The following is a 26,887-nucleotide window of genomic DNA, read 5'->3' on the forward strand; positions in this document are numbered from 1 at the left end:
AGCCAGAACTAGAGGTGTCATTTGGCATTACTGAGTCCACTCACCCATCTGTGGCAGGTTTCTTCCGAAGTATACTTGGCCGAGGGGATGAGCCCTGGGCTGGAGTGTTGGTGCTAGCACTCTGGCTGTGGGTCTGTACCACGGTTGTTGCTGCTGAAGCAGCACTGAATGGACTGCTAATAGGGTTGGCTACAATTGTGGCTCCATCTGCCAACACCACTGCTGGAGGACAGGGAGGGGTCGGGAAAGAACAATGAAGAGAGCGAAATGAAAGAAACATTACTAAAATGTCACATAAGACAAATAAAAACAATTAGAGTACCCATGTTATGACTGCCTAATTTCAAGAAGATAAGGGATAGGAGCATAACGCTCATGTGCCTAAAAGCAGAAGGCAAAATGGAAGAAGTTATTAAGTCTATTGATGCATGATCAATAACCATTTTTCTCTGCTCTGTAAGTATAATTACTAATAAATGAGATAAGATACATAAAGAAGTATACTTCAAGAAATGTTCTCCCAGTTTTTGTAAAACAGTACTGCCTCTCAATCTCTAAAAATGGTACCAACATTCCAGTCTATCTTAATTTTACAGCTTTACATACAATTCCAAAAAAATCTTAAATAGAATGAGAATACTACTGTTACAAAGTGAATTTGCTGTCAACTAAGAGTTCTTTACAGAATGCTTCTGTGTGTAAATGGCTATTAAGCTGTTTATGTATTTCTAATGCTTACAATGACACTGACAGATAAGTTCCAAGCAACTCATGCTACATAGAGGAAATGAAAGTCTAGAAAAATCACCCGAGACCATAAAGTCAGTAACAAGTGGTAGATTCAGGATTCAGTTATTTTCTCCAAAGTAACTTCCATGTAAAAAAGTAAAATTACCTGAAGTCTTTCCTTCAGGCGGAGGCTGCTGAGTACCTATTGGTGCAGGCTGAAGTCCTTGTGTACTTATTGGGGTTGCTGAGTGAATTCCCTGTGTGCCAATTGGTGCTGGCTGTATTCCTGGGGTACCAATGGGGGCTGGCTGTATCCCCTGTGTACTGATGGGCGCAGGCTGGATCCCTTGGATATGTCGAGCATGAGATGCATCCACAGTCATCAACTGCATAGGGTTTAGGTGAACTGTAGAAGCTACCCCAACACCAGTCTGAGCTGTTATGGCAGAGTTTGGAGCCTGAGCTGAAACTAAAAATGATGCAAAAAGTGACTATGAGAATATTAGCTCTGATAAGACACAGCCCACGTAAGGAGAAAAAACAAAGTGAAATCAGAATTTTTCCCACTGTACAAGATCTAAATTCTCAGTTAAAAACAAAAAAAGCATTATATAAAACTTTATATATTGAGGTCTTTTTCCTCTCTCATTTCCTACAAATTTGATATGATCTTTCTACTGATTACTAGAAATAGCATTAAAATAAGAAAAAGCCATCATCTACTAAATTCCAAATGTGAGCCAGACAACTATGCTAAATAATTAATATAAAACCTGAGATACATCCATGGCTCCCAGGTCAAGAATCTTTGTTTTAAATGGTAGAACCACTATCATAGGCATTTCTCAAATACAGGAATTATGAACTTTAAATTCTATATATCCATTGAAGAGAAAGAATAAGCAATTGTTCTTTTTTCTATCAAACAAACACATCATCTATACGTATATTAAAAACAAACTCAAAAACAAAACTAAAAACAAAAGCACTCCCAAGAAGCAAAAAAAAAGATTTCTCATTACTTGTGGAAAGAAAACACAAAAGTTTCTTCTTCTCAGTCATCAAAATAATCCAGGAAAGGATATATGGAACCTCATATTCATTGTAGCATTATTTACAACAGCCATGATATGGAAACAACCTAAGTGTCCACTGATGGACAAATGGATAAAGAAAATGTGACACACATGCATGTGCTCACAAGCACAAATGAATATTATTCAGTCATAAAAAAAGAAGGAAATTTTGGCATTTACAAAAACATAAATGGGCCTTGAAGAGTATTATGCTACGTGAACTAAGTCAGACAGAGAAAGACAAATACTGTATGATCTCACGTATATGTGGAATCTAAGAAAAAACAAAAACCAAACTCACAGATCCAGAGAACAGATTGGTTGTTGCCAGAGGTGGAGGGGTGTGTGTGGGGGGGGTAGGGGGGGGGGGGGGGGAGAGATGGGTAAAATGGGTGAATGGGGTCTAAAGGTATAAATTTCCAGTTATAAAATAAATAAGTCAAGGAGATGTAATGTACAGCATGGAGACTACAGTTAACTAACAGTGAACTGCATGCATATTAGAAAGCTGCTATGAGGGAAGATCATAAAAGTTCTCACTATAATTTATAAGAAAAAAAACCGATAACTACGTGTGGTGATGGATGTTAACTAGACTTAATGTGGTGACCATTTCACAATATATACAAATATTAAATCATTATGCTGTACACCTGAAACTATTATGTCAATGATACCTTGATTAAAAAAATGTAACTGAAAAAGTTTTATAAACCATATAGAGGAAAAATGATAAATTTTTATTATGAGATAAGTATAGTAAAAAGTTAGTAAGTATACATTTGCAGTCACTGCTATATTGCAATTCTTCCCTTATAAAATAAATAAATAAGCCCAGAGCATTATCAGTTTCTTCCTGAGAAGTGTACCTTTGTTACTTCTGTTCAATAACAGTTTTGGGTCATTTGCCTGTTGTAGACCATGCAGTCAAGTCACCATTCTAAACCTTTTCAAGACCTAATCTTGAAAGGACTGTATCCTCACTGACACTATGCCAGCCAAAATCAAACTGTTCCAAATACATATTCTAATACTTTGTTCACAGAGAGAAATGTGCTTTCTCTGATCCCAGCACTGCTTTGTCCTATCCATTCTGAGAGATGCTTTCCAAATGTTACTTCCTTTAGAAAAACCATTCTTCACCTGAAAATTATATAATTGTATTAACCAATGTTATCCCAATAAACTTAATTAAAAAAAACCAAAAACTTAAAAAAAAAAAAAAAAAAAAAAAAGCTAAAACCATTCTTGACCTCTAAACCTACCCTCTCATGTAGAAATAACCTCTTACCTTAGAGGCAGAATGGTTTTCTTTGCTCAAGCAACTTTTCTGCGACTTAGTACTTTATCTACTGTAATATCTCAAGTCTTACCTTCCTATTAGATTCTAACATTGTTGAAAGTAAGATGTTTGAGTCAACTTTAAATAGAGCCTAGCCTAGGACTTTACATACAGTAAGTTATCAATAAATATTTGTGGAATTCACAAATGGATGAAATGGAAAACAGTTCTGAAACAAGTGAAATTTCAAATAATTTGAAGGATAAATCACTTGTATACTACAAATTCTGTATATTTATAATTATATTCAAATCTATATTTAATAACTAATGGACTAACCAGAGACCATGAAGGACTAGTCTAATCTATCACAAACTATATTCGAGTAATACTATGTTTGGCAAGACCGAAGCTTATTAAACACAAATTTTCCTGTCTTATTCCTGATTTGAAAACATCTGCTTTAAAATTATTTAAAATGAGCCACTGAATCTATATTGCCTGAAAATAGGACATTGTAAGCTGGTTAATAAATCATCCTTTCAGTTGTGTCCAGCATGTATAGATTCATATGTCTTAGAAAGAATATACTATCTCTCATCTGCACCGACAATGGTGCAAATATTGGTTTGGAAGAAATAAAGTGTTGTTGACTGTACTATTCATTTTTCTGTGTTAGTATCCATCAGGGATACTGTAGTGGTGAAAAAAGACACCCAGAATAACAATGGAGAAAAACAGATGACTGGCAGGGCCCCCAGCACTTCTGATAGTGTTAGTATGATGGGTTTTTACAATAAATATTTATATAAAATGAAAGTGCTTGCTCAAGAGACAGTGCATATCCTTTTCAGTTGCCCAGCATTCAGAGTAATACATACTGGTCATGAGTTACCTTCTTCAGAGAGGTAAAATGACTGCATTGTTATAGAAGTATCAATTGGCTGATGTAGTAGATGAAGGAACATGAAGGTAAGTATTATCACTGATAAAAAAACTTAATTTCTAGCAATAAGCATAACACATTTCACGACGAACATTTTATACTTATAAAATTGTTAAAGAACAGTTAGGAATTTCCTTTAAAAAGATATTAATTTGATGCACAGCAAAACAGGATAGAATATTCAAACAGTTCAGCTATTTTTCCATGTCAGAGATAAAAATTAAAAATAAAACTTAGAACAAGTTTTGCAGAAAAATCAAAACAAAACCAACAAACGAAAATCAATGCAAACATGGAAGAACCTGTTTTCAAAGCTATTTAAATACTTTTCTGTGTTTCTAAGTTTTAGACCAGCACTCCAATGCAAATATAAGCCATATGTGCAATTTAAAAATTTTCTGTTAACCACATTAGCAAAGTAAACAGCAGCAGGCCAACTTAATTTTAATGATATATTTTAACCCAATACATCCAAAATATTATCATTTCAAAATGTAATCACTCTAATAAATTTTAATAAGATATTTTACATTCTCTTTCCATATTATGTTTTCAAAATTCAGGGCAGATTTTACTTTTAAAATTTAGATACTAAATTTTTATCAGATGTATTTGATTTGTATTTTGATTCCATAAAATTTACATTTTGAAAAAGTTGTTTCACAACACTAAGTTGTTCCAAACATATTTCAAATTTCTTTAATTTTAATTAAGTAAAACAAAAAATTCAGTTCTTCGTTTGCACTGGGGGCCCCTTCAAGTGCTCAATGGCCACACGTGGCCCTGGCTGCAGTCCTAGTTCGCAGAGCAGAAGGTTACAAGCTGGACAATCTGGCTTTCTTATCCCTCAAGTTAACTGAGGTTCTCTCAAGAAAATATTACACAAATGATGAGGTTTAAGGATCATTCTTTCTGGATTGTTGAAAAGAATATTATTTACAAGAATGGTGTTTAGCAAAACTGGACTAACATTAAAAACATGATAGCTATCCCACAAAACAAGAAGCCCTTCAAGAATAGAGGTTTATTCATTTTAACTGTACTACAATTTTAAGGTATAATAAAAAATTGTTAACATAATTATTCTCGGGGTAGGATAAAATCATGCAAATGTCACTAAAAATAACCACCTTTTTATAGAATAAAGAGAGGGTGATTTAAAACCTTAAAAGTTCAGATTTCAGCCTTATCCAAGTTTGAAAATAGAAGCTGGAATAATTAAATCCATATTAGAAATATTCGCTGATTAATTTTTATCTCATTGCTTACAGAAATTAAAATGCTAAGTCATCTTAACAGTGGGGGCTCATACCTGGATACTGTCGGATGGTGGACACAGAGCTGGTGATTGGGGTATACGTATGTGCAGCCAGCGGGTATGCAGAAGGTGGATACGTTGGCAAAAAGTACTGGAACTGAACAGGAACAGATGGTCTATAGGTAGAACACAAATAATATGAACCAAAATGGTTTATTTTCTCCTTTACCTTCAAATGATCCTATCCCCCAGACCCTTTTCATACACTTAACTGCCATACTAACACTTCCCAAATTGTGTCTCAAATTATTAGATCAAAGGACACACATCTACAGAGTAATATTTTTAAATAAATACTATAACCATATCAATAAATGTAAAACATGGAAGAATAATTACCAAAACTGACTAAAAAACCTCAGTAATCAAAGGTCTTCCCTGTTCGATTCCACTTGAAGGACTCTAAGCTCAGATTGTTTTTAATGGCAAATTTTATCAAACATACATGAAATAGATAATCCTAAGCTTATACAAACGAATGCAGAGACCAGGAAAAGAAGTGATCTACCTTATTTTTTGAGCTTAATATAGCCTTGATATCAAAACTAGACAAGGAGAGTATGAAAAAAAGATTATAAAAAAATCTCACTCTGTGCTGACACAAAAATTGCTAAATGAAATCGAGCCAAGTATTATATAAAATTGAATGCATCTTGATCAAATAAGTTTTATCATAGGATAAGAATGTCTCAATATCAGAATTTCTATTAATGTTTCAGGTTATATTTAAGTATTAAAAGAGAACAAGCATTTGAAACTTTGCAAAAGATAAACAAAAAATATTTAATAGCATTCACTACTTATTCATGATGCCTAAGAAATGCCTAAAAAAAAGGAACAGAAAGAAACTTTGTTCCTCAAACTTAAAATAGTATCTACCAAAATCTACAATGAAATTTCAGAAGAATTCCCATTCAGGTCAGGAATAAGGCAACTATCTACACACTATCTATTCAACACCATACTAGAAACTCTAGCCTACAATAAGAAAAACATAAGTATACAAAACAGAAATGAAAAAATTCCTTCACCTCTCAGAAAACTATCCTTGTTTGTACATGAAATAAATATATACACTGGAAATACAAAAGAATCCACAAACTTTTAGAGCTAACAGTAGTGTTCAGCAAGATGGATGGATACATGATCATTATATTAAATCCTATCAGCACTCCTATACACCATAATAATCAACAATTTAAAAATGATCGACTTCTGAAATTACTTCATGTGCACTGTACCAGGTTCTCACTGTAGAAGGGAGAAACAAATATGAAATAGGGAGGTAACAAGGTTGAACTAGAGGTATACACATGTACTAAAGAGTTTTTAAAATATGACATACTTCCTATCTCTGCCTGCTGAAAGGACCTAGAAGAAATGACAATTCAGAAACAATGAACAAAACTAATGTCTACATCTTGGTTTTTAAATGATGAAAAGGAACCAGGGCTCACTGGAGAAATGGTAGATTCCGGGACTCAGACAAAGTTCAGGAGGAGCTCGGAGAATCTTGTTGGTGAGAAGGGCTAGATGACTGGGATGTGGTAAAACCACAGGAACTAGTCTAAACTGTCTCCCAAGGACCAACCCAGAGACAATTTGAGCATCAAAAGAGATTACAGTACTGAATTATAGTAATGAATAAAACCAAATCCACGAGCCTAGGCTGATTCTAAAAATTACATGACAAAATAAATAAATGAGGATAAATTTCTTCATATCAGAATGCCAACTGATAAATGTGGAAGAAATGATAGTTAGAAAAAGTTACTACTTTGCATGTAATCATCAACTGATTCAGCCAAGAATTATCAATAGGCACTAAAACTATGGAGTGAAAGTTTTATCAGGGAACAGGATATTTAGTCTCAAAATATTTCCACACAGATTACTTATTTACAGAGAAGAAAAATACCCCTTCACAGTAGAAAAATTTGGCAAATATCACTTTCACTAAGTAATATTAACATAACTAATAATGAAACAAAGGGATAATGTGAGCTCTCTAATGTAACAGCAGTGAGAAGAATGTATCACCTTGGTGGTATTCCTCCAAAAATGCCTAACCTGAATCTAACTATGAGAAAACAATCTGACAAAGTCCAAATTGAAGAATATTTTACAAAAACAACTGGCCTCTCTATACCCTTAAAAAACGTCAATGTATGAAAGAGAATGAAAAGCTAAAAAAATCATTTCAGGAATAACTATACTGTAATTAAGTAAGAGAATGTCTTTGTTCTTTGGAGATGGAAATGGAAGTACTGAGGAATAAAGGGTCATAGTGCTGCAACCCTTGTTCAAGATAAACACAGAAACACACAACACAAAAAAAATGGACACGAGAACATCCATCAAAAAGACAACGGCTGAATATAGACATTTTCATAAAACTAAAAGAGAAATAACAATGAATTATTTTGGGGGGGAAATCTGAAGATAAGAATAAGTAAATATATGCAATATTTGTGGGACATTTTGTTTTACTGAAAATTCAAAACAATTAACAACACAATGGGGCAGTGTAACTGGCACATTCCCTACCTATTGTCACTTCGGGTTTCCATGGCCACAGGATTTGGAGAGGCCCGATGTCCTGAAATGGGAATCAGGCTACTCCTCTCTGTTGGGTAGTCAGGCTGTATCCGAGGAGAAGTGTGTGTGATCTGCTGAGGAACCACCTTAGCTACAAAAAGTAAAACCCAATTACATTATTGCTCATATGCTTCTATTGGCATGCCAAATCATTCTTGGCCAGCAATAATCTTAAGAATGTAAATAGTAACTAGAAGTATAGATTTTTAATCAAAATGAAAAATAAAAAATGAGTACATAAAGTTTTACTGAATTATTTCAATCTAATAATCCACTAATATATTCACACTATTATTTGTCAAAGCAGGATTCAACATCAGTACTTTTACAAAAATATCAGCAACCAGGCCCTTTCTCCCCTGACCTGGCTTCCTTTGAGACTTTTTTAAAAGGAGAAACTTTTTATTTAAAAAAATAATTCAACAAAAATGTGAATACAGAAATGACAAAGATCTTAGATTCTACTTCATAACTAATTGGGTCCATAACTAATTTGTAAAATGTAGCTAATTAGTAATCAGTAGATCCTTTTAATTTCGAAGTCTGTTTCTTCATCTATGAGGCTTATCTAGATAATTACTTAATTTTGAACATCCTGTGATTTTTATCTAATACCTTATAGCAAAATCAAAATGACCAAAGAGTTTTCAAATTTAACATGAGGCTCAAAGTTTGCTTTCCTCTACAATTTGCAATCAAATTTTGTTCAGAAGATATAGTTGACCTGGGACATACTTTATAGTTCTTACAGACCTGTCTGTCAACTCTATGCCTGGGAATTTTAAAGGAAAAGCCATGATCTCAGAGACATAGAGGAACAGCTTCCATCTGTGTAAAGACCTAAGTTACATCAGTGACAGGAACAAAACCACTAAAGACTAGGATGATGCATTACCCAAAGTACAGCGTACTGAACACCAAAGGTAAGCAGCACAAACACACCATGATGCCCAGCTACTTCCTGAGGGAGGCAAGCTGGAGAAGTTTCTGTAGGGTGATGACTGGGATGCCCAATTTGACCACTGATGATGGCATCTATTGGCTAATGCGAGAGAGGCTGGCATGATACATTTTCCATCAGTTGTAAGTAGAGTGTTGAGAGGAAAGAAACTAAGCTTTATTTTTTCGCTGTGCCCATAAAAGGTAGGAAAATAATACTTCCAACAAGAATGCAGCTGTCATGTGGCAGAGTAACCAACAGGTGGTTGGTAACCATACAGAACACACTCCCAAGAATTTATTTCTTTACATTTTTTTTCTAACTAAAAAAGTCACATTCTCAACTATCAAAAATAAATAAGGAAAAAATATAATGCAGAAATCATAAGTTGACCATAATGCTATCTCCAAAGATAATCTCTGTTTTCTGAATGCTGTGACTCTGATTCTGCTTTTTATAACTCTAAGACCACTCTCATGTGTGGGCCAGAGCATAGAGAAAATAAGGATGGTATTCTATTGGAAATGAGCCTTCACTAGAAGCGAAAACTATGCTCATTGTTAAACAGGTTTTTCCCACTCTGATCTAACACATTCTTATTAGTAACAATGGCTGAATTCAATATTTAATCTCACCTAGAGAAAGCAAGTAAGTGTCTCTTAGAAAAAGCCACTTAGGTGATTTTAATATTACATTTCCTATACTCAAACTTGAAAATCAGTGCTTCAGAGTTAATATCAGGTTTCCCTTCTCAACTGAGGTACCTTTGTACAGAGATCTTATTACGATGTAACAGAGAAGTATTTAGGTACTATAAAAGAGGAAAACAAAACTAGAGCATAAAGCTGATGGAATGGAGATGAAACCAAACACATTAAACGGCAGATGTTAAATCTGGACACTTCTGGTTAAAATTCAAAGATAAGTGAGTCAGGGAGATACAGAATATAGTAATACAGTAACTTAGGACAGGTAAAAAGGTGATAGTTTTAGCCAAATTAATGAACATATTTGTCTCCTGGCACTTTTAGATGAGTTGGCTTCCACAGTATGATCTCTTAGGAAAATATAGTAACATTAATAAGAACTCATCTTAAAATAATTTTTCACAGAGATGAAAGAGGAAACCAGAGAGCCCCTATGGCGTACACTGCCCCCTCTTTAATGGTTTGTTTTTCTTTACAGTTGCAGATTCCCTAGTGAGATTCTTAACTAAAAAAATTAAAAGAGTGTGCTTGGCTAAGATGTCACAGTGTTGAGGAAAACTGATGGCACTGTCAGGTATAGCCAGAAATTGGTGTGAAATGAAAATATGGAACAGTCAATAAGGCCTCCTGCAAAACCTAAAATATTTACTATCTGGTCCTATAGAAAAAGTTTGCCAATCCCTGCTCTTGATGACTAGAGTTTGGCTGCCAGAAACTTTTCAAAGATTTTTAAATATTCAAAGTATATACATATTTAAAAGGGGAATAAACAAAGCCTTAAAAGAAATTTTACAATGGTTACAAAGTATCTCGAGGCAGCACTCAGATGAAAACCTATGGTAATCAACTCTAAGTTTAGTGTTCATCTCACTGTTCCATCACCCAGAGATTTTTCCTGAACAATTTATCAGCATACAAGGTCTCTTCATTCCAGATCTTTGCTTCTTACTTTACTTGCTGTCATCTATGTCAGTAGGTTAATTAATTTCTTTTAAACAGCAGCCCCCAATGTTTTTGGCACCAGGGACCGGTGCTCCCAATGAGAATCTAATGCCTGATGATCTGAGGTGGAGCCACTGCAAATACAGATGAAGCTGCAAATACAGATGAAGCTTCGCTTCTTGCTGTGCGATCTCTTTCCTATCCTAATAGGTCACTGATGGGTACCGTTTCATGGCCCGAGGGTTGGGGACCTCTACTTTAAAATGTACACATAAGGAAGGTACAGTTTGATAAATTAGAAAGTCAAAGTAGAGTTAAAATGAAGTTTACTTGGAGCTCTCAAAGATGATTACTTTCTTTTTCCCCTATCGTCAATGCCAAATCTGTATGACGAATAATATCAACAGTTAAATTCAGTGTTGCTTTGAAAACCAACAACGACAAAAAATCAATACTAGCCATCTGTATGACGAGCTGTTTAGAGGGGCTGAAAAAATTCCTTTTAAGATTGTTTGAAGGCTGCACAACACTTACCGACTGGGATGTTTGAGGTGGTCACAGCAGTAGCATGGGATGAATGTGAAGGCATTGTCATGGTAACAATTGTACTTGTGGGAGCTTGTGTGTGTGACACAGATCCTAAAAGGGGAGAAAAAAGGAAATTCTTCAACAATGGCTTCTCTACACACATCATAGATTCTCAAAAATCTGAGAAAAGCTCATAGGAAAAGTTAAGAGAATTTTTCTAGCCTATTCTTCTGACTGAAGCTGAGAAGTATAAAATTAACCCACCACCTTATGCCTTACTCTTCCCTGGCAGGAAGAGCAAGCAGGGTTGCCGACTTACCGGCCGTGGTTGCTGAAGAAATGGTGTTGGTTGCCAAAATAGGTGCTACTGTTGCTGCAGCCACTGGTGTGCCAGTGCTGAAGATAGTTTTCTGTGGGGCGGAAACCCCACAACAGAGTTATAAACAAGAACATTTCTCAATCTAGTTTAAAAGCAATCACTGTCTTTGATATTGCCAGCTTCTTAGCAAGTTTTGCACAATTCTGGTTTTAACCCAAAGAGTATACAGATGGTTCTTCACCTCTGGTTTTACCTGAGCCATGGTATGAAGCTGCTGTTTTGGTGTCCCCAATGCAGGGTGCGATGGCAGTGTGATTCTTGTTGTTACGTCCCGTGACTGGGCAGGACGCTGAATACTAATTGCTGCAGATGGTGGATGCTGGATAGACAAAGTTGGCCGACTGAAAAGACAGAAAAGGTATTATGATTTATAACTTGTGTCCAGACACAATGCAGGCAGTCAAGAGCATTAACTATCTTGTGCTAGATCACAGAGTTGTACTTTTTCCTAGGTCTGTCATGTCCACAGTTGAACCAATGAAGTAAATGGCCTATCGATTTTCTCTCCCGAAACTGACATTAGCCTCATTTTAGAAAGTATCAATATGTACCATGAGTCAGTCTCAGTATCTTCCATATAGCTAATCAACGCTCTATCTTGAGTAAGCATTATCATAATGAACACACTCCACTCTGTGGACAAAACTGACACCAAGGTCCTTACCATCATGAGGAAAGACTACAGACAATCTTGATTAACAACAGCTTAACCTGCCACCTTTGAAGTGCTGACCTCCTCCCGACCACAAATTTATATAATTTCTTACCAAATGATAAAAAGTCAGTTATGATTGCCTAATGATTGAAAGGGATATCAACACAGGCAGAAAGTCAAATTAACTGGCAGCAAGCAACTGAAACTGTAAGTATACTTGACAGTATAACAAAGTTGGCATCTCAAGTCACAGTGGAGAGACCTATTTAATCAATCACATTGGGAAAATTATGTGGCTATTTGGAAAAATAAAATTGGACCCACACCTCATACAGTAAGTACACCAAGATAAATACAAAAATGATCAAGGATTTAACAGAAAATAAAAAAATATATGAAGAAAAGACAAGAGAATTATTTTATAACCCTGGAGTAGGGGAGAGCTTTCTATTAAAAGCTTTCAAAATCCACAAGCTATAAAAAAGATCAACAAATTGGACTCTGTGAACAAATAAGCAAACCTCCTACACAGCAAAACACACTACAAGTAAAGACAAAAGACCCATTCATAAAAGTGTAATCTTCTGAATATACTAAAGGCTCCTAGAAATTGATGAGAAAGGTAACAGCCAAATAAAAAACAGGCAAAGAATATAGTTTGCTAAAAAGAAAACTCAATAGTCTTTTAAAGAAAAGATGCTCACTCTCACTCACAGCAAGAGAAATGCAATTTAAAATACACTGAAATATCATTGTTAATCTATCAGATTGGTAAAAATCCAAAAAAAATGACAGCTCACTCTGTTGTTCAAGCTGTAAGGAAACAGGAACTTTTAAACATTCTGGAGGGAGTGTAAATTGGTATAAATCCAAAAGGAAGGCGATTAGACAGTAGGTATCAAAATTATAATCACATATATCCTCTCATCACTTTTGGGAATTCGTCTTGCAGATACTCTTGTACATATGCCTAATGACCTACATAATAAGTTAGTCACTGCAATATTATTTATGATAGTAAAGTACTAGAAACGACCTCAAATCCATTTACACAATGGATAATTACAATGCTACTAAAAGATGAAACTCTACGTACTAAAATGGAAAACTTTCAATATATGTTGTTATGTGAAAAAACTGCAACAAAGTAAAGAGGAATATATGAATTAAACAATCCTTCAGGTAAAAAGGATAAAATAAAAACTGCATTTGAATTGACAGTATTTAAGAAACATTGGAAGGATACCCCAACAAAGCTATTAAAAGGTTATCTTAGAAAGGCAAAGGGAAAGGGACATAGGAATCTCATAGATCGGGGACAGAATAGGGAGTGATATTCCTTACTGTATACCTTTTTTATACATTTATATTTTGGAAGCATGTGAATATAAATTAGGAAAAAGAAAATATTATTTTTCATAGAGATAAGAATCACTTCAAGTGACTTTTGAACATATTCCCACTCTACTTAGTGAGATGTCCAGACTGAGGACACAATGAATGTGAGGACATCTTAAACTTTACTGAGTGGTCTTATTGTTAGTAGTAATCTATAAAAAGTAAGGGCTTAATTTATGACAAGTAGGCTTGGGACTCTGAATTGTTATTCCGAAACTTTATTTTTTAGGTATATTATGGATGTAAAAAACATGTAGTTACATCAATGTCTCTAGAAAATAAAGTTTTCAATATAAGAGAAAATGTCACAAATATAAAATGTAAGAAAAAAAACTTATAATGTTAAATTTCATTTGGAAATATCAGTATGAAGACATGACTGTCTTTACTATGTTGACCACCTCTGTCCATAGAAATAGTTCAAAGGTAATGATATCTGAGAAGAAATGTGTTACTTCTAGCATCCAGATCTTGGGTTCTAAATACTATTCTCCACTAACAGGAACCAAGAATCCTTGGTTTCAAGACTAGGGGAGCAGAGAAAGTAAAAGAGAGCCCGATTCATCATGTACTAGAAAGAAGAAAGTACTCAGAGACTAATAGAAGTTATCAAAAGGACACTCGAGCCAGTTCAAAGGGGTTCCCAATAGCCAAATTTGGGGCAACTAGGAGAAAAAGAAAGGGATTCTGATTAAAACACTTTGACTAAATCAAACACCCTCGAGTTCATAGTGGCAACTCCACCTCACCCTCCCTCAAAGGGTTAAAAAGTAAGGTCGGCCACCTAGAAAGTGCTCCCTAGTTCTTTGTCTTAATCACTATACTATTTCTCCCAATGATCAATTTTTTGTTTTTAATGGCCTCAAAGGTGACTCTAGGGATAGAGACTCAATTTAGAAACTGCACATACACAGAAAATAAGGGGTTAATTTACAAGTGGACTGTGACCACCTCCAGTGTTCAGCTGGGTCTTTATTTTGAATTCTTTGAAGTGAAGACAAGAAGTATAGGCAGAGACTGCCAGTTTGATATTTTCTCCTTCTTTCAGAGAGCGGTAACAAGAAAAATCAGAAATAGGAATGCAGTCTCCACCATTGGCAAAATTAGGAGACATCTGAAGCCTCAACCCACAAAATAGGTAGCAGACTGTCAAAGATAGTAATAACAAAGGGACACACAGACCAATGGAGAGAGGAGTTCCGCAGCTACAATTTAAGGGGTAAAATCCAACTAAGTAGAATTCTCCAAAGTGAGGAGCATACTCTGACACAGGACACCAAAATCTTTTTATAACAGCGGGAGCTGTCATTGAAGCAGACCCAGACTGGTTCTAAGATCCAAGAAGCAAAGGATGAACTAGGAATCACATAGATATAGATAAGCCCCATGGGGGAAAGTGTGTGGTGGGACCCATGGAAGAGAGATACTCTGCCATTTAGAGAAATCTATCTTTACTAGCAGGAGAGAAGTAATGGACAGAAAAACACAAACAAACAAACAAACAAAAAACCCAAGCAAGGATTGTGAGACAGGAAAATTTCTCCTAACCCAGTATACAGCCCAGCCTACAACAAGAACCAATCATAAATAGCTAATTCAGAATAAATTCCATTCATTCAAAGATGAGTACGTGGAAAGGAAACAGTAGAGAATCTATTTAAAGATGCTATGAAAAGAACGGTAGACAGAAAGAGAATTTCACTAGAAATGCTTAAAAAGATGAAAATTGTGCCATGAAATAAGAAACTTAAGTGCTTCCATGAAATGAAAACACAAAGTAAAAATGTAAGAGTGTACTGGAAGTAATGACAAGAATAGACTAGTGGAGGGGAGAGGAGGGAAGTAGGTGCGGGAAAGAGGTCAAATATGTGGTGACAGAAAGAAATCTAACTATGGGAGGGGAACAAACAATGCAATGTGTGTATGCCTTACTGTTAAATTGTACACCTGAAACTTACTGGATTTCGGTAACCAATGCCACACACACAAAAAATCAGAGACAAATGCGCAGAGCTCAAGAAACAGAAGAAAAACATTCAGCTGTTTCAGGAATGAGGGCAAAATTAAAAGTACATCCATTCCTTGATTTATGTGGTATTTATTTTTTACATGAGTTTTCTTATATACAGTAAATATCATCACTCCCTCTTACGCAAACTTTTTATACGCAGTTTCCATTTATGCAGTTTCATTTTATGTGGTCTTTTCTTTTTCATTTCCATTAGTAGCAATTACTCTTTCTAAAAACTAATAGCTTAACTCAGCAACGCACAAAGAATAGTTACTAAAAAACAATTATTAATGATCTTCCAGTTCATTAGATGTAAAATAAAAAAGTATGGGTGACTACTCATGTTTTTTGAGATTGGTTTTACAAATGTTTTGGTGTAGAAGTTGAAAATTATATGATAGAAAATGTCTTCCTTTTAAAATACTTTTGCTTTTAGATAATGTACCTGGTCATCCACGCAATTGAGAACATTCAAATCTAAAAGTTGTATATGTGCCACCAAATACAACTTTCTCGATCCAACCTTTAGATCAAAGCATTATTTTTACCTTTAGGATTAATTATATTAAATGGAGTTTTATGATATTTTTAATAAACTTATAGATAATGAATCACTCAGTTACAGAAGCCTGGAATACACAGTTAAACTGTATGAAGAATATTGCTTTAGCTTTGAGTGATATAAAGCCATCAACTTTAAATGCCTGCTGGAAAGCAGTATGGTCAGAAGTGGTCAAACCAGGGACTGTGGTTCCCACAACTGAAGAGGGATTAACTGGCATTATTAATTTATTAAATAAATTTCAAGAAGAAGGCTCTGACAATTTGAATGTAGATGATATTAACGAATTACTGGTTGATCACAAATTAACTAATATGAATTAATTCACCTCATATCTGAAGCCCCACCCTGCTGATGAATCTGCAGTGACCTTGAACCGGTTTCACTCGCTGCAGAAAACACTTACAAAGCTCTTCAACTGGACACAAAACTGGAAACTTCAACTCTAGATATTGATCTAAAGTTTTGAAAAGATTTTAAAAAATGTTGCAGTGAATACTGAAGAATTTATAAAATCTATTTTGGTTTTTCTGAATTTTCATTAGCATTTTTTGGTGAAAATATGTGAAACAAATATTTTTATGACTCATGAGCCTAGTTCTTTAGTATTTTTTTGTACTGGTGGACTTTTTTTACATGGTTTTCTTTTGCATAAAAAAAAAAGACACATGGAATGGCTAATCTATGCAAATCGAGGAATGGGAGTAGAACATGAGAAACAATGCTAAAAACAGTAAGGGACAGAGAAGATGGAGAGAAAAGTAAGCAGAATCTAAAAGAGAAAAAATAGTTTAAAAGAATTAGAGAAGGAAGTCATGCAAAAAGAGCCAACACACACATAATTGGGTGTCCCTTCCCTTAAAATAAAATGGACTAGAAAGAACATATAGATAAAATTCAAGAAAGCTTTTTTACAAATATAGGTCTACTCTGCACATTAAAAAAGGCACACCATGTTCCAGAACAAAAGGTTACATAATATTCACTGCAACACACATCCTAGTAACTATGCTGAAATTCAGTGATAAAGAATCTTAGGCAATCAGGCAAAAATATCAAGATCCTTTTAAGGGATTTAAAATAAAAACCAGGCTGACCCCAAACTTCTGTATAGCATTATTCGGCCCTAGAAACCAGAGGAAAAATACCTGTAAGGATACATGGAGAGAATACGGAAAACAAAAAAATTCTGTATCAGCCAAACTACTGCTTAAATATAAGGATATCTAGGAAACAATTTTAAGTATGTGAAAAAAATATTAGTCCTGTAAGCCTTTCTTGAAATAATAAAAAAATAAGTTTCATCCCACCAAGAGATAGGAAAAAAAGATCAAAGAACTGGTAGACAGAATTGAATCTATTTACCACTTGAAAAAAATTTTTTTGAACTTTCCTTCTTTTTCTATGTGTTCAATCAATTTAATTATCATTGGTTTATCTGGTCTTCAGGAGTTTGTAAAAGCACAGTCTGGGTCTGGTGCTTTTCTGAGATACAGTACTCTGAAATTTTTTTCTATTTCTTCTATGGAAATTGGTCTGTTTAAACTTTCTATCTCCAGAATTCAAAGAGAGTTAGATATTATGAATTTATCATAGTTATATAAGTAGAAAAATCATCTGATCATTAGTGTGTTTGTTTAATTCATTAGTGTATTTACGGTGCCTATAGCACTGACTGGCCCATAGAAGGTATGCAGTAAGTATCTGCTGCATGAGTGAATATGGAAAATACATCTGCCAAAATTCAATGTCCATTTTTATTAAAAACTCAACATCCTAGAAAAGATACACTGATAACATGATTTAAAAAAACCCAACCTTATTCGTTTTCATTGTGTATACACACTTATACCTTTTGAATTTTGTCATATATTAACTTTTTAAAGGTAACAGAAAGCTAAAATGACAACACAGTTTATATTGGGCACTTGTGTCTCTTTGTACCTCAGGCAAATATATTAAATTACCAAAAAGTAAAGTGTCTTCATTTTACTGAAGATAAGACTAAGGATCAGAGAAGTTGAGAAACTTGCCTAAGGTCACACAGCTGGTAAATGGCAGCGCTAATGGTTAAAGGTAAGTCCTAGGCACTATTCTGCACTTAAATGTTATTTTCTTCAGAGTCTGGTGCTAGAACCTCTCTTCACTCTATACATTCCCCCTGAAAAGACTCAGATACTTCACAGCTTTAACTAGGCCAGGCGTTGATGACTTCTAAACCCGTTATTTCCGGCAACAACAGCTCTTCAACCACTGAGAAACTCAGTTACCAAAATGCAACCCTCCTTTTAACACTTGCTTTCTTTCCCTTGTTTCCTTTCCATTTACTTGGTTAAGCAAGGAAGAAACAGAGGAGGCCTCTAAGACTCCTCCCTCTTCCACTCTTTGCCCTATCACCAACTGGTAATGAAATCTTGTGGAGGATATCTAGTTCCTGACAGCTCTACTCCCCATACCTACTATGCCTTCTTCTGTTTAGTGAATCACTTCTTGTTTCTATTGTCAAAGGTTTTCCCTGGCTTCCACAAAAACAATGGCAGGAATCAAGAAAGATCACTGAACTGTGTCTTTTGATGAGACTCATATTCCACTGCCTTGCCCAACTACGTTTTCACAGCCTTGCCACCACAATATGGATTGGAGATAAGGACAAATATCATGTCTTCATTCCTGAGTGTGTCATTCATAAGAGGCATCAGCGATCATCTCTCATCAACCAGACTTTATCTCTGTATGGCTCTACAAATCTCTTAATTATACCACCTTCTCTTTTCAAACAGCCAACCCTTCCTGTGTACCCTCTGGATTTACAATCCATTTTTAGCAAAATCTCCTATACCCTCACCCCCTTGTCTGAATATAGCCTTACCTTCCTGCCCTAATGAATCTTGGCTCTTTCCTGAGAACACTGCTTCCCTCTATAGCCCTCTCAATTGGAAGCCATTTTCTCTCTCATAAACCTCCTCTCCATTTATATTGTCTTTCTAAATTATCTCCTCCAGAACTCTTCCCTAGACTCTAGATTCGTATATTAACTTAGCTCAACATCTTCATTTGGGTGCTCGGAAGTCAGCACAACATTAAAATATCCAAAAGCAAAGTCTGGAATTCCTCCCCAAAACCTATTCTTCCCAGTTATCCAGCTCAACTTAATGCAATTCCACCCTCCTAAATGCACAAGCCATCTAGTGCTGGTATAATCCTGACTCTTCTCCTTCTCCCATAGCCATCTAAATCCTCCAAAATCCTCTTATCTTCAAAATTCTACTCAGAATCTAACCATATCTTTCAACCTCCAACAATCATCTCTCTTGATTTGTCATGCCCTTTTAAACAATTTCTCTAGAGCCTTTGCCTTTCTAGAGCCTACTCTAACTGGCAACCAGGCCGATGCCACTAAAACTTCAAATCATGGCACTGTGCTCAAACTCTGGCAAAACTTTCCACTGCACCCCAGCAAAGTCTAAATCCTTAGCATGGTCTATAAGGCCCCACATGATCTGAGGACCCTGTTACCTCCTAAAATAATCTCTTGCTGCTCTTTATATGTGGCAAACATACTCCTGTCTCAGGGCCTTTCTTTGCACTGGCTGTTCCCACTGCCTAGAATTCTCTTATCCCAGACAGCCATATGGCTTACTTCATCAAGTCTTTCAATTTTCTGTTCAAATGTATTCTTATCAACAAAGCCCACCCTGATCATCTTACATGAAAAAGTAACATCCTGTCACTCCAAATCTCATTCACTCTAATTTTCCCCAAAGCATTTTTCATGATTTAAAAAGCTATATATATTTTTTATTGTACCTATCCAGACCTTAAAAATAGAAACTGTGAGAGCAGGAATTTGTTCACTGCTTTATCCTTGGTATCTAGAATACCACAAAGCTCATTAAAAAAAAAAGGACTCATTAAGTATTCATTGAGTTAAGTGAAGGAATAAAGGAAGGAAAGGAAAAAGGGAGAGAGAGGAAAATGGCTTAATCTTCAAACCCCCAAATATACCTAAGTGCTGAATCAGTAGCATGTGCTGCTGTTGTAGTAATGACTGGAGACTGAGCTCTGGTGGCTGAGACAGTTGCCACCACAGCAGGAGGGATGGTATTAGAGGTGGTCACAGGTGGACGAGACTACCAAGAGAACAGAAAAAAATATTTCATTTAAAACAAAAAGCAAAATAAAATTCAGTAAGTCAAACACTAGAAGTATAATTTGAAACTTAGGCCTTCAAGTACGTACATTAATTTCCAAATGATAGTAAATTCTCACCAGGTTAAAGAATTCTCTTTTCATATATAGGTTGTTATCAAAACAAGAGTCAGAATTATCAAAAAAATTTCAATTTTAGCTGGGTAATATACAAGTCCTTCCTTTCCAAATACAATTAGATTAAAAATTTTATCTTACTATTAGTATAAATTAGGATCTAACCCTTCAGACCTACAATTCCCACAGATCTGTTGTTGGTCCCGGTGTTGACATTTTCCACTACCGCACAACTGAGTGCTTTCTACAGAGGGCATTCTTATCCACTGGACAGAGCTGCTAGCTCTTAGGCCATCCAAGGTATCATACTAAAGGCAAACACATGCTAATAGTATTCTTTGCTGGAGGAAGGTTCAGCATGCCCAGATGCCTTCTGGATGTTTTCACATGCATATATTTCCCTTACCACTCTGTGTGTAAAATCTTCTTCTAACAAAGGAGTTCACACTGAGTTTCGCCTGCTTGTCCACTGTCAATTCTTCAATTCATCTTATTCTGAGTAGTTCCTTCTTCTTGACCTTGTTACACGCAGTTAAATCTGCAAATTCTGCCTATTCTTGATGTTTTTTCCTTCCAACCTCTAACCTGCTCTACTTACTGTTACAGCTTGTTGTCTCACAATAGGGCTGCTGCATTATCTTCCTCACTAGTAGGCTTGTTTTGGTTCTCCTCTTTCTCCAATCCTTCTTATATACCATACATACTCCTGGGGGCCTAATTACTTTGTAAATAAATGTGTTTTGTTGGCCAGCAAAGTCTTTTATTTTGAAAGCTCTAGGCTGGACATGAATTACCCAGTGTCCTAATCTGCACTTTTCCTTACTGTCTTAAACCCAGCTATTTCACACATATTACAAATCTGGCACTCAAAGGTATTTGAATTTCTACTTTTAGTATGTAATTAGCTAGACTAACCTTTTATAGATATTTCTTTGATGATATATTACTGCATTCAAAAAATTTAGTGGCTCTCTGCAGTGTACAGAACCAAGTTTACACTTCGTACCTTACGAGTTCTAAATTTAGAGACACCACAATATCACCTAGCAATACATGATACTTATTAGTACTGAGGCCACAAATTCTCTTGAAAAAAAGTAGACCACCTTCCTCGAAAAACATATATTTGTGGGTAAAACATTTAGGGGGTTCATAAACCCCTAAATTATAACCCCTCAGTTCTAACTGGCCTTTATATAACCATCGCCATCATAGTATTAGCCACCTCACTTCCCCTTCATTTCTCTGAATTCTCATTACCATACTTATCCTACAAAAACACTTCCCTTACTACCTCTTACAGCAGATCATATGACACTATATACAATTCAACCTTCCCTACATTTTGGCAACTAGACTGAAAGTCACTTAAGGTCAAAGGACTCTCACGGTGCCTAGCTAAGTGAATGACTCAGAGTAGGCACTTCATACTTGCTGGCTAGCTACCCACACCCCTGACATGCCTGGATTGGTTGGTGAATGATGTGCTGCACCGCTGGTTGAGCTGCAGCAGCATTTGGCAACTGGGAAGTCGGCCTCAGGACCGTGGTTACTTTAGAACTAGACATCACAGCGGCAGCAGCTGCACCTGGAAAAATAATTTTTTTCATTAATATGGCTCATAATTTAAAAAGTTCCAATTATATATTCCTTAGAAAAATAATCAGAATTTCTAAAACTCAATGTCAGTATTCAGCTGAAGTGCTTTACGAATACATCCTATTTCATCACATAGAAAACTTTAAAAATGTGCATTCAATGGTTGAGATTTAATAATGTGTATTGCTTCTTCAAGGACATTCTTAAATGAAATTGTCTGCCTTGTTCTTTTAACTGCAAGTATGTAGCAGTGAAGCACACAATGAAGAGCACAGTACAGTGCTGTTGCCTTGATTCAGGCCAAAGTTCCAGCAGTTTAATCACCAGACGGTGAGTGGTCACTTGAACACCACCGCCTTTGCACTATCAGTGCAAATGTCAACACTGTGAAAAAAGGCAAATGATGTCTCAGTATATTCCTGAAAAGTTTTGATCTTACACAGAACTCTTGCTGTCTGTGAACCGTACTCTGAGACTCACTGAATTACATTATGACTGAGTAAACCTGGTTTTGTTATTTGTTAATCTGATTTCACAAGCAATATTATACTCTCCAATAGAAGGTAACAATTTCTGATCAAGTAATTGAGAAAACTCATTAAATTTAATACCTCACAACTTAACTTATTTAAGAATAAATTCATCTTGTTGCTATATGAATAAAAAAACTGAGTAACCATTATCACAAAACTTTAAATATATTCAGTATTAATTTGTGACTTACTTATTAAAAATAAAGACCATGTTTAGGCTACCATAGCCTTGAGGAGTTCCTCGTTAAAAAGGACAATTTTTAGACCACACTAAAATGGGAATTACTTTGTTTACACACACATATACACACTTGTAATGCAACTAGAATAAAAACACATTAGACCATGCTAAAAATGTATATTGCTCTTCTGTTATTCTGTAACTTTAATAAGCTCATTTTGGTTATGTTTGGTGTTACCATATCTTCTACCAAATATATATTCCATTTTGAGAGTTTGAATAAAACAAGCAGTCTTTACCTCGAGGTAAATGAGAAGCTCCGATGTGAAGAGGGGGCCCAGGAGCACTGCTGCGGATAATAGACATCTGTACATTTGTGGTCATAATATGATGCAGGTTACTGGGGTGGCCCTGCAACAAAGAGGATGCAATGTTATTTTCATGTGCCTGGTCTTAGCCACTGGTACTTAGCCATTGCTTCTTGGAAGACAGCTGCCTCCAAATGTGGGTCAGGCTGTCCTTTTCAAAAAGTGAGTATCCCAAGGGACAGGACATTTAGCTTTTTTTTTTTTTACACAGTATGTATGATGACACACACTAGCAGGCATATGGTGACTATGAGGACACATCAACTGCCTTGAGCCTAGCTAGTTGCTACATCCCTTTCCTTTAACAGATGATACCACTGACTGTCTACTTTTTGGACTCTCATCTTTGGTATTAGTCTATCACACTTGTTTTCTGTCTTGGCCAAAGCTTTTTTTTTTTCCTGGTCTCACCATTTCCTTCATATGCCACTGCAGTCATCCATGCTTTATGCTCTATTTCTAAGTAAATGCCAGTTAGCATCCAGTAGGTACCCGCCTACCAGTTCTTCAGCTCACACCTTAAATGTCCCTTCCTCATATTCTCCTAACTCTGATGCCAGTGCATCTCAGGTTTGTGTGTTGGGGGCAGCGGGGAGGAGGTTCCAGTACTTCTGGGAGTACTCAGCAGTGTAATAAAAGGAAAACAAGAAGCGTCTTTTTGGAATTCTAATTTTGTTCTTGAAAACTTGAAGGGAAAGAGGTTTGAGATTCAGTTTTATTCATTGATAATTTGAAATATTTAAATAAATCAAATACATATTATGCAGCAAGACTAATATTTTTAAGTTAAAACACAAGACTTGAAATGTTCACAATTGGTGGGCTGCTTGAGGGAAAACACCATTCACCCAATAGATAACTTTCACTCTCCTCAGAGAAAAAAACTATAGCTGTGAGGCTATTCTCAACCCACCAGAGTTTTATACCTATAACCAAGCACAACTGGACGCTCAGGTCCTCAAAGACATGGATTGTCTTACCTAGATTTGTATCTCACATGGAGGTAGTGCCCCACACATAGCAAATACTCAATATCTATCGGCTAAATGACAAAGACCACCATGTATACTGGTTTTACTCACTGTAGCTATCCTTTTCTCTCAAATCTACTATCTTCCCCTTGCAGATTATCAGTGACCCTTTTTTATTTATTACAGTGCCTAATGTACTGCTGGCATTCAATAATGATCAACAGTTGGCATCTCAGTTTGAAAATCAGCAAATTAAGAGGAAAAAAACCTGTTGTCCACTGATTGTTGCCACAGGAATGGCTGAAGCTTGAGGGATGCTACTCTCCATGGTAACGGTAACCTGCCCTGGAACCTTGGGGGGAAGTGACAAGGTAGAAGGTGGAGCAGGAGCAATGGGACGGCTAGGCATGGTGGGCTTCGGGGGCGGCTGCAAACAGAAAACCACATGAAACATATCAATAGCTTTTTACTAGCAATGCATTTCATTCTATAGTTATAAGTACACAAATCAACCCTGGAGAGTGCCAGGAAAGACGCCAGAAGCCTTATATGTTTTATCTCTTAGCATCATAGCTTTTCCAATGAAATATTAGCATTTCCATTTTACAAATGAGGAAACATACAAAGCAAAGCTAAGTCACTTGCTCAAAGCCAGACAATAAAAACAAGAACTAGGAATAAAGCTCAGATCTGTATGGCTGACAGCCCACATTCTTTCTTCTATACAATGCTGCCTTTCCAAAGTTTGGGCAGAAATAAAACTCCCAGTAACTGAAACATAACCAGAAGATAATACACAAGGCAACATTCGCAGATACCCCCAAATTAGCAAGCTATTTAAACAAAACCTTGAAAAAGAGTGCCACTCCAAGATAAAAACTGAGTTAGCATGTCCATAACTTGAAAAAAATCAACATCATATGATGCCAACTGCCCAGCGGCCCAAGACTAGGCACTACAGAATAGCAGAACTCTGAATTACAGAGAAGAGCTGAACCAATAGGTCAAAACAAAATAAACCCTACGATCCTAGGATATAGTCTAAGATTTTGTGAAAATTGTCAGGAATATTTTAGCCAGTCTTTAGCTGTGGCTCAATGTGGAATTTTAAACCTCTCCATTACCTTCATAAGTCCCTCCGAAAATGAGAGTGGCACTGCTGGCGTCAGATGTGCTGGTGGGGCTGTCACTGTGACAGGTGTGCCCGATGCAACAGCATGGTGTGTAGACAACATCTGCACCTGTGGATAGGGCCTTACCACAACAGGCTCTTGCTTCTCTTCACGGGACTGTAGGGAGCTGCTGGAACCCATGTGCTCCCGGGCAGTGACTTCAGCATCTCGACTAGATTCATCATTGACTAGTAGAGAGAGACATTAAGGGTAACACAGCATATCATATACTTCCAATATTAATTAATATAACAGCACATACATGAATGGCACTTGCAGTTAAGTTTCAGGGTTGACAAAATGACCATTTCCTTGTGTGATTTTCTTAACAAAGAGAATTTGGGCATTAGGTTCCCCTGATGGATATCAAACCTAAGAGTCACACCTGTGGAGCACAGTACCTGTTTTGAATACCGTGGCTTTCCCACGTCTATGAAAAAAGAACCTGACAACTATTTAAAATGAGCTCAAATGGTTGAAAATGCAGTACAAGATATAAGACAATTTCATTTGAAATAATTTAAGAATTATAAAAATGTAACATTAAAAGTGCAGTTCTTAAGTCAAAGAACATAATTTTTCTAAACAAACTTCTCAGTTCAAATCCCTAGAGTGAACAGGGCAATCTCTATCATCACAACGCACACACCCTGCGAGGCTCAACAACTCCACTTGCAGGAATGTATCCTACGGATACATAGCACATGTGTAAAATGACTTACATATAAGGCTATTTGTTTCAGCATTTTTATACTAGTAAAGAAACTGAAAAAAACTACATGTCCATCAAAAGGAGACTGACTATATAAATTATGGTGTACTCCACAATAGACTACCATGCAACTATAAAAATAAAACAAGTAAGCCTTTTAGGTACTCTTACGAAAAAATCTATAATGTATACTACAAAAAATATATGAAAATATATAGATGAAAAAATAAGGTACAGAACTGAAAAAGTAAATAAAATGCACACAAACATATGTGCACTTATATCTGTATATGGATAAGATACCTCCAAAAGCATCTTGGTTTGAAGGGAAAGAAAGTAGATGACTATGGAATAAAAAAGAGAAAGTTTTCACTGTATACTCTTTTTCGTTTGGAATTTTGGACTATGAAAACAAGTAACTTATTTAAAAATTAAGTTAAAAAATCAAGGAACTAAAGTAATAAAAGAAAGTCTGTGAAAATTTTAACTCATTCTTGTCTATCACTTTTCCAAAATAATATCATTATTTTTCTGAACAAAAAGATTAAACCCTTATGGAAAAAATTTTTAATTATTGGGAAAACTATAAAGAAAGTGAAGTGAGCATCAGCAGTTACTATTTTGGTAAAACCTTCAGATACTTCTCACGTGTTTATTTTGTGGGGGGAGTTATTTAACTTTTAATTGAACTATAACCGTCATAAAGACAAGTGCAGAAATGTTAATTGTACAGCTCAATGAACTTTCACAAACTGAATACACCTGAGCAGCCAGCATCCAGCTCAAGAAGCAAAACATTACACATTTCCCAGAAACCCTCTGTTTAGCTCAATTCCAACCCCTATTCCTCCCAAGGATACTAACTTTGAATACTACAAATTACTGTTGTCTATTTTTGAACTTAATATAAATAAACTCATAACAAATGTATCCTCATGTCCTGCCACTTTCACTTATAGGTATGAGATTCATCCATGTTATTGCATGCTACCAGGGAGCTTTCATTTTCAGTAT

The 26,887-nt window shown here is 35.8% G+C and overlaps 1 protein-coding gene across 5 annotated transcripts in view; it reads right to left on the reverse strand.

Annotated features, from left to right (window-relative positions):
• The window catches only part of SAP130 (Sin3A associated protein 130), a 69,696-nt gene that overhangs the window by 36,172 nt on the left and 6,637 nt on the right, over positions 1 to 26,887 (reverse strand). For 2 of the 5 annotated variants that reach the window (XM_023532675.1, XM_023532676.1), the window contains exons 3-14: positions 25,114 to 25,349; positions 24,258 to 24,416; positions 22,950 to 23,061; positions 21,801 to 21,925; positions 20,077 to 20,201; positions 11,639 to 11,786; positions 11,386 to 11,476; positions 11,073 to 11,177; positions 7,899 to 8,040; positions 5,346 to 5,467; positions 896 to 1,198; positions 45 to 222 (exon numbers count right to left, since the gene is read on the reverse strand). In XM_023532675.1, coding sequence (XP_023388443.1) covers positions 45 to 222; positions 896 to 1,198; positions 5,346 to 5,467; positions 7,899 to 8,040; positions 11,073 to 11,177; positions 11,386 to 11,476; positions 11,639 to 11,786; positions 20,077 to 20,201; positions 21,801 to 21,925; positions 22,950 to 23,061; positions 24,258 to 24,416; positions 25,114 to 25,349 — 1,846 coding nt within the window. The remainder of the gene's footprint in view (positions 1 to 44; positions 223 to 895; positions 1,199 to 5,345; positions 5,468 to 7,898; positions 8,041 to 11,072; positions 11,178 to 11,385; positions 11,477 to 11,638; positions 11,787 to 20,076; positions 20,202 to 21,800; positions 21,926 to 22,949; positions 23,062 to 24,257; positions 24,417 to 25,113; positions 25,350 to 26,887) is intronic. The other 3 variants (XM_023532677.1, XM_011363673.2, XM_023532678.1) reach the window with 2 other exon arrangements.

The sequence above is a fragment of the Pteropus vampyrus genome, unplaced genomic scaffold, assembly GCF_000151845.1.
Source record: "Pteropus vampyrus isolate Shadow unplaced genomic scaffold, Pvam_2.0 Scaffold87, whole genome shotgun sequence".
NCBI lineage: Eukaryota > Metazoa > Chordata > Mammalia > Chiroptera > Pteropodidae > Pteropus > Pteropus vampyrus.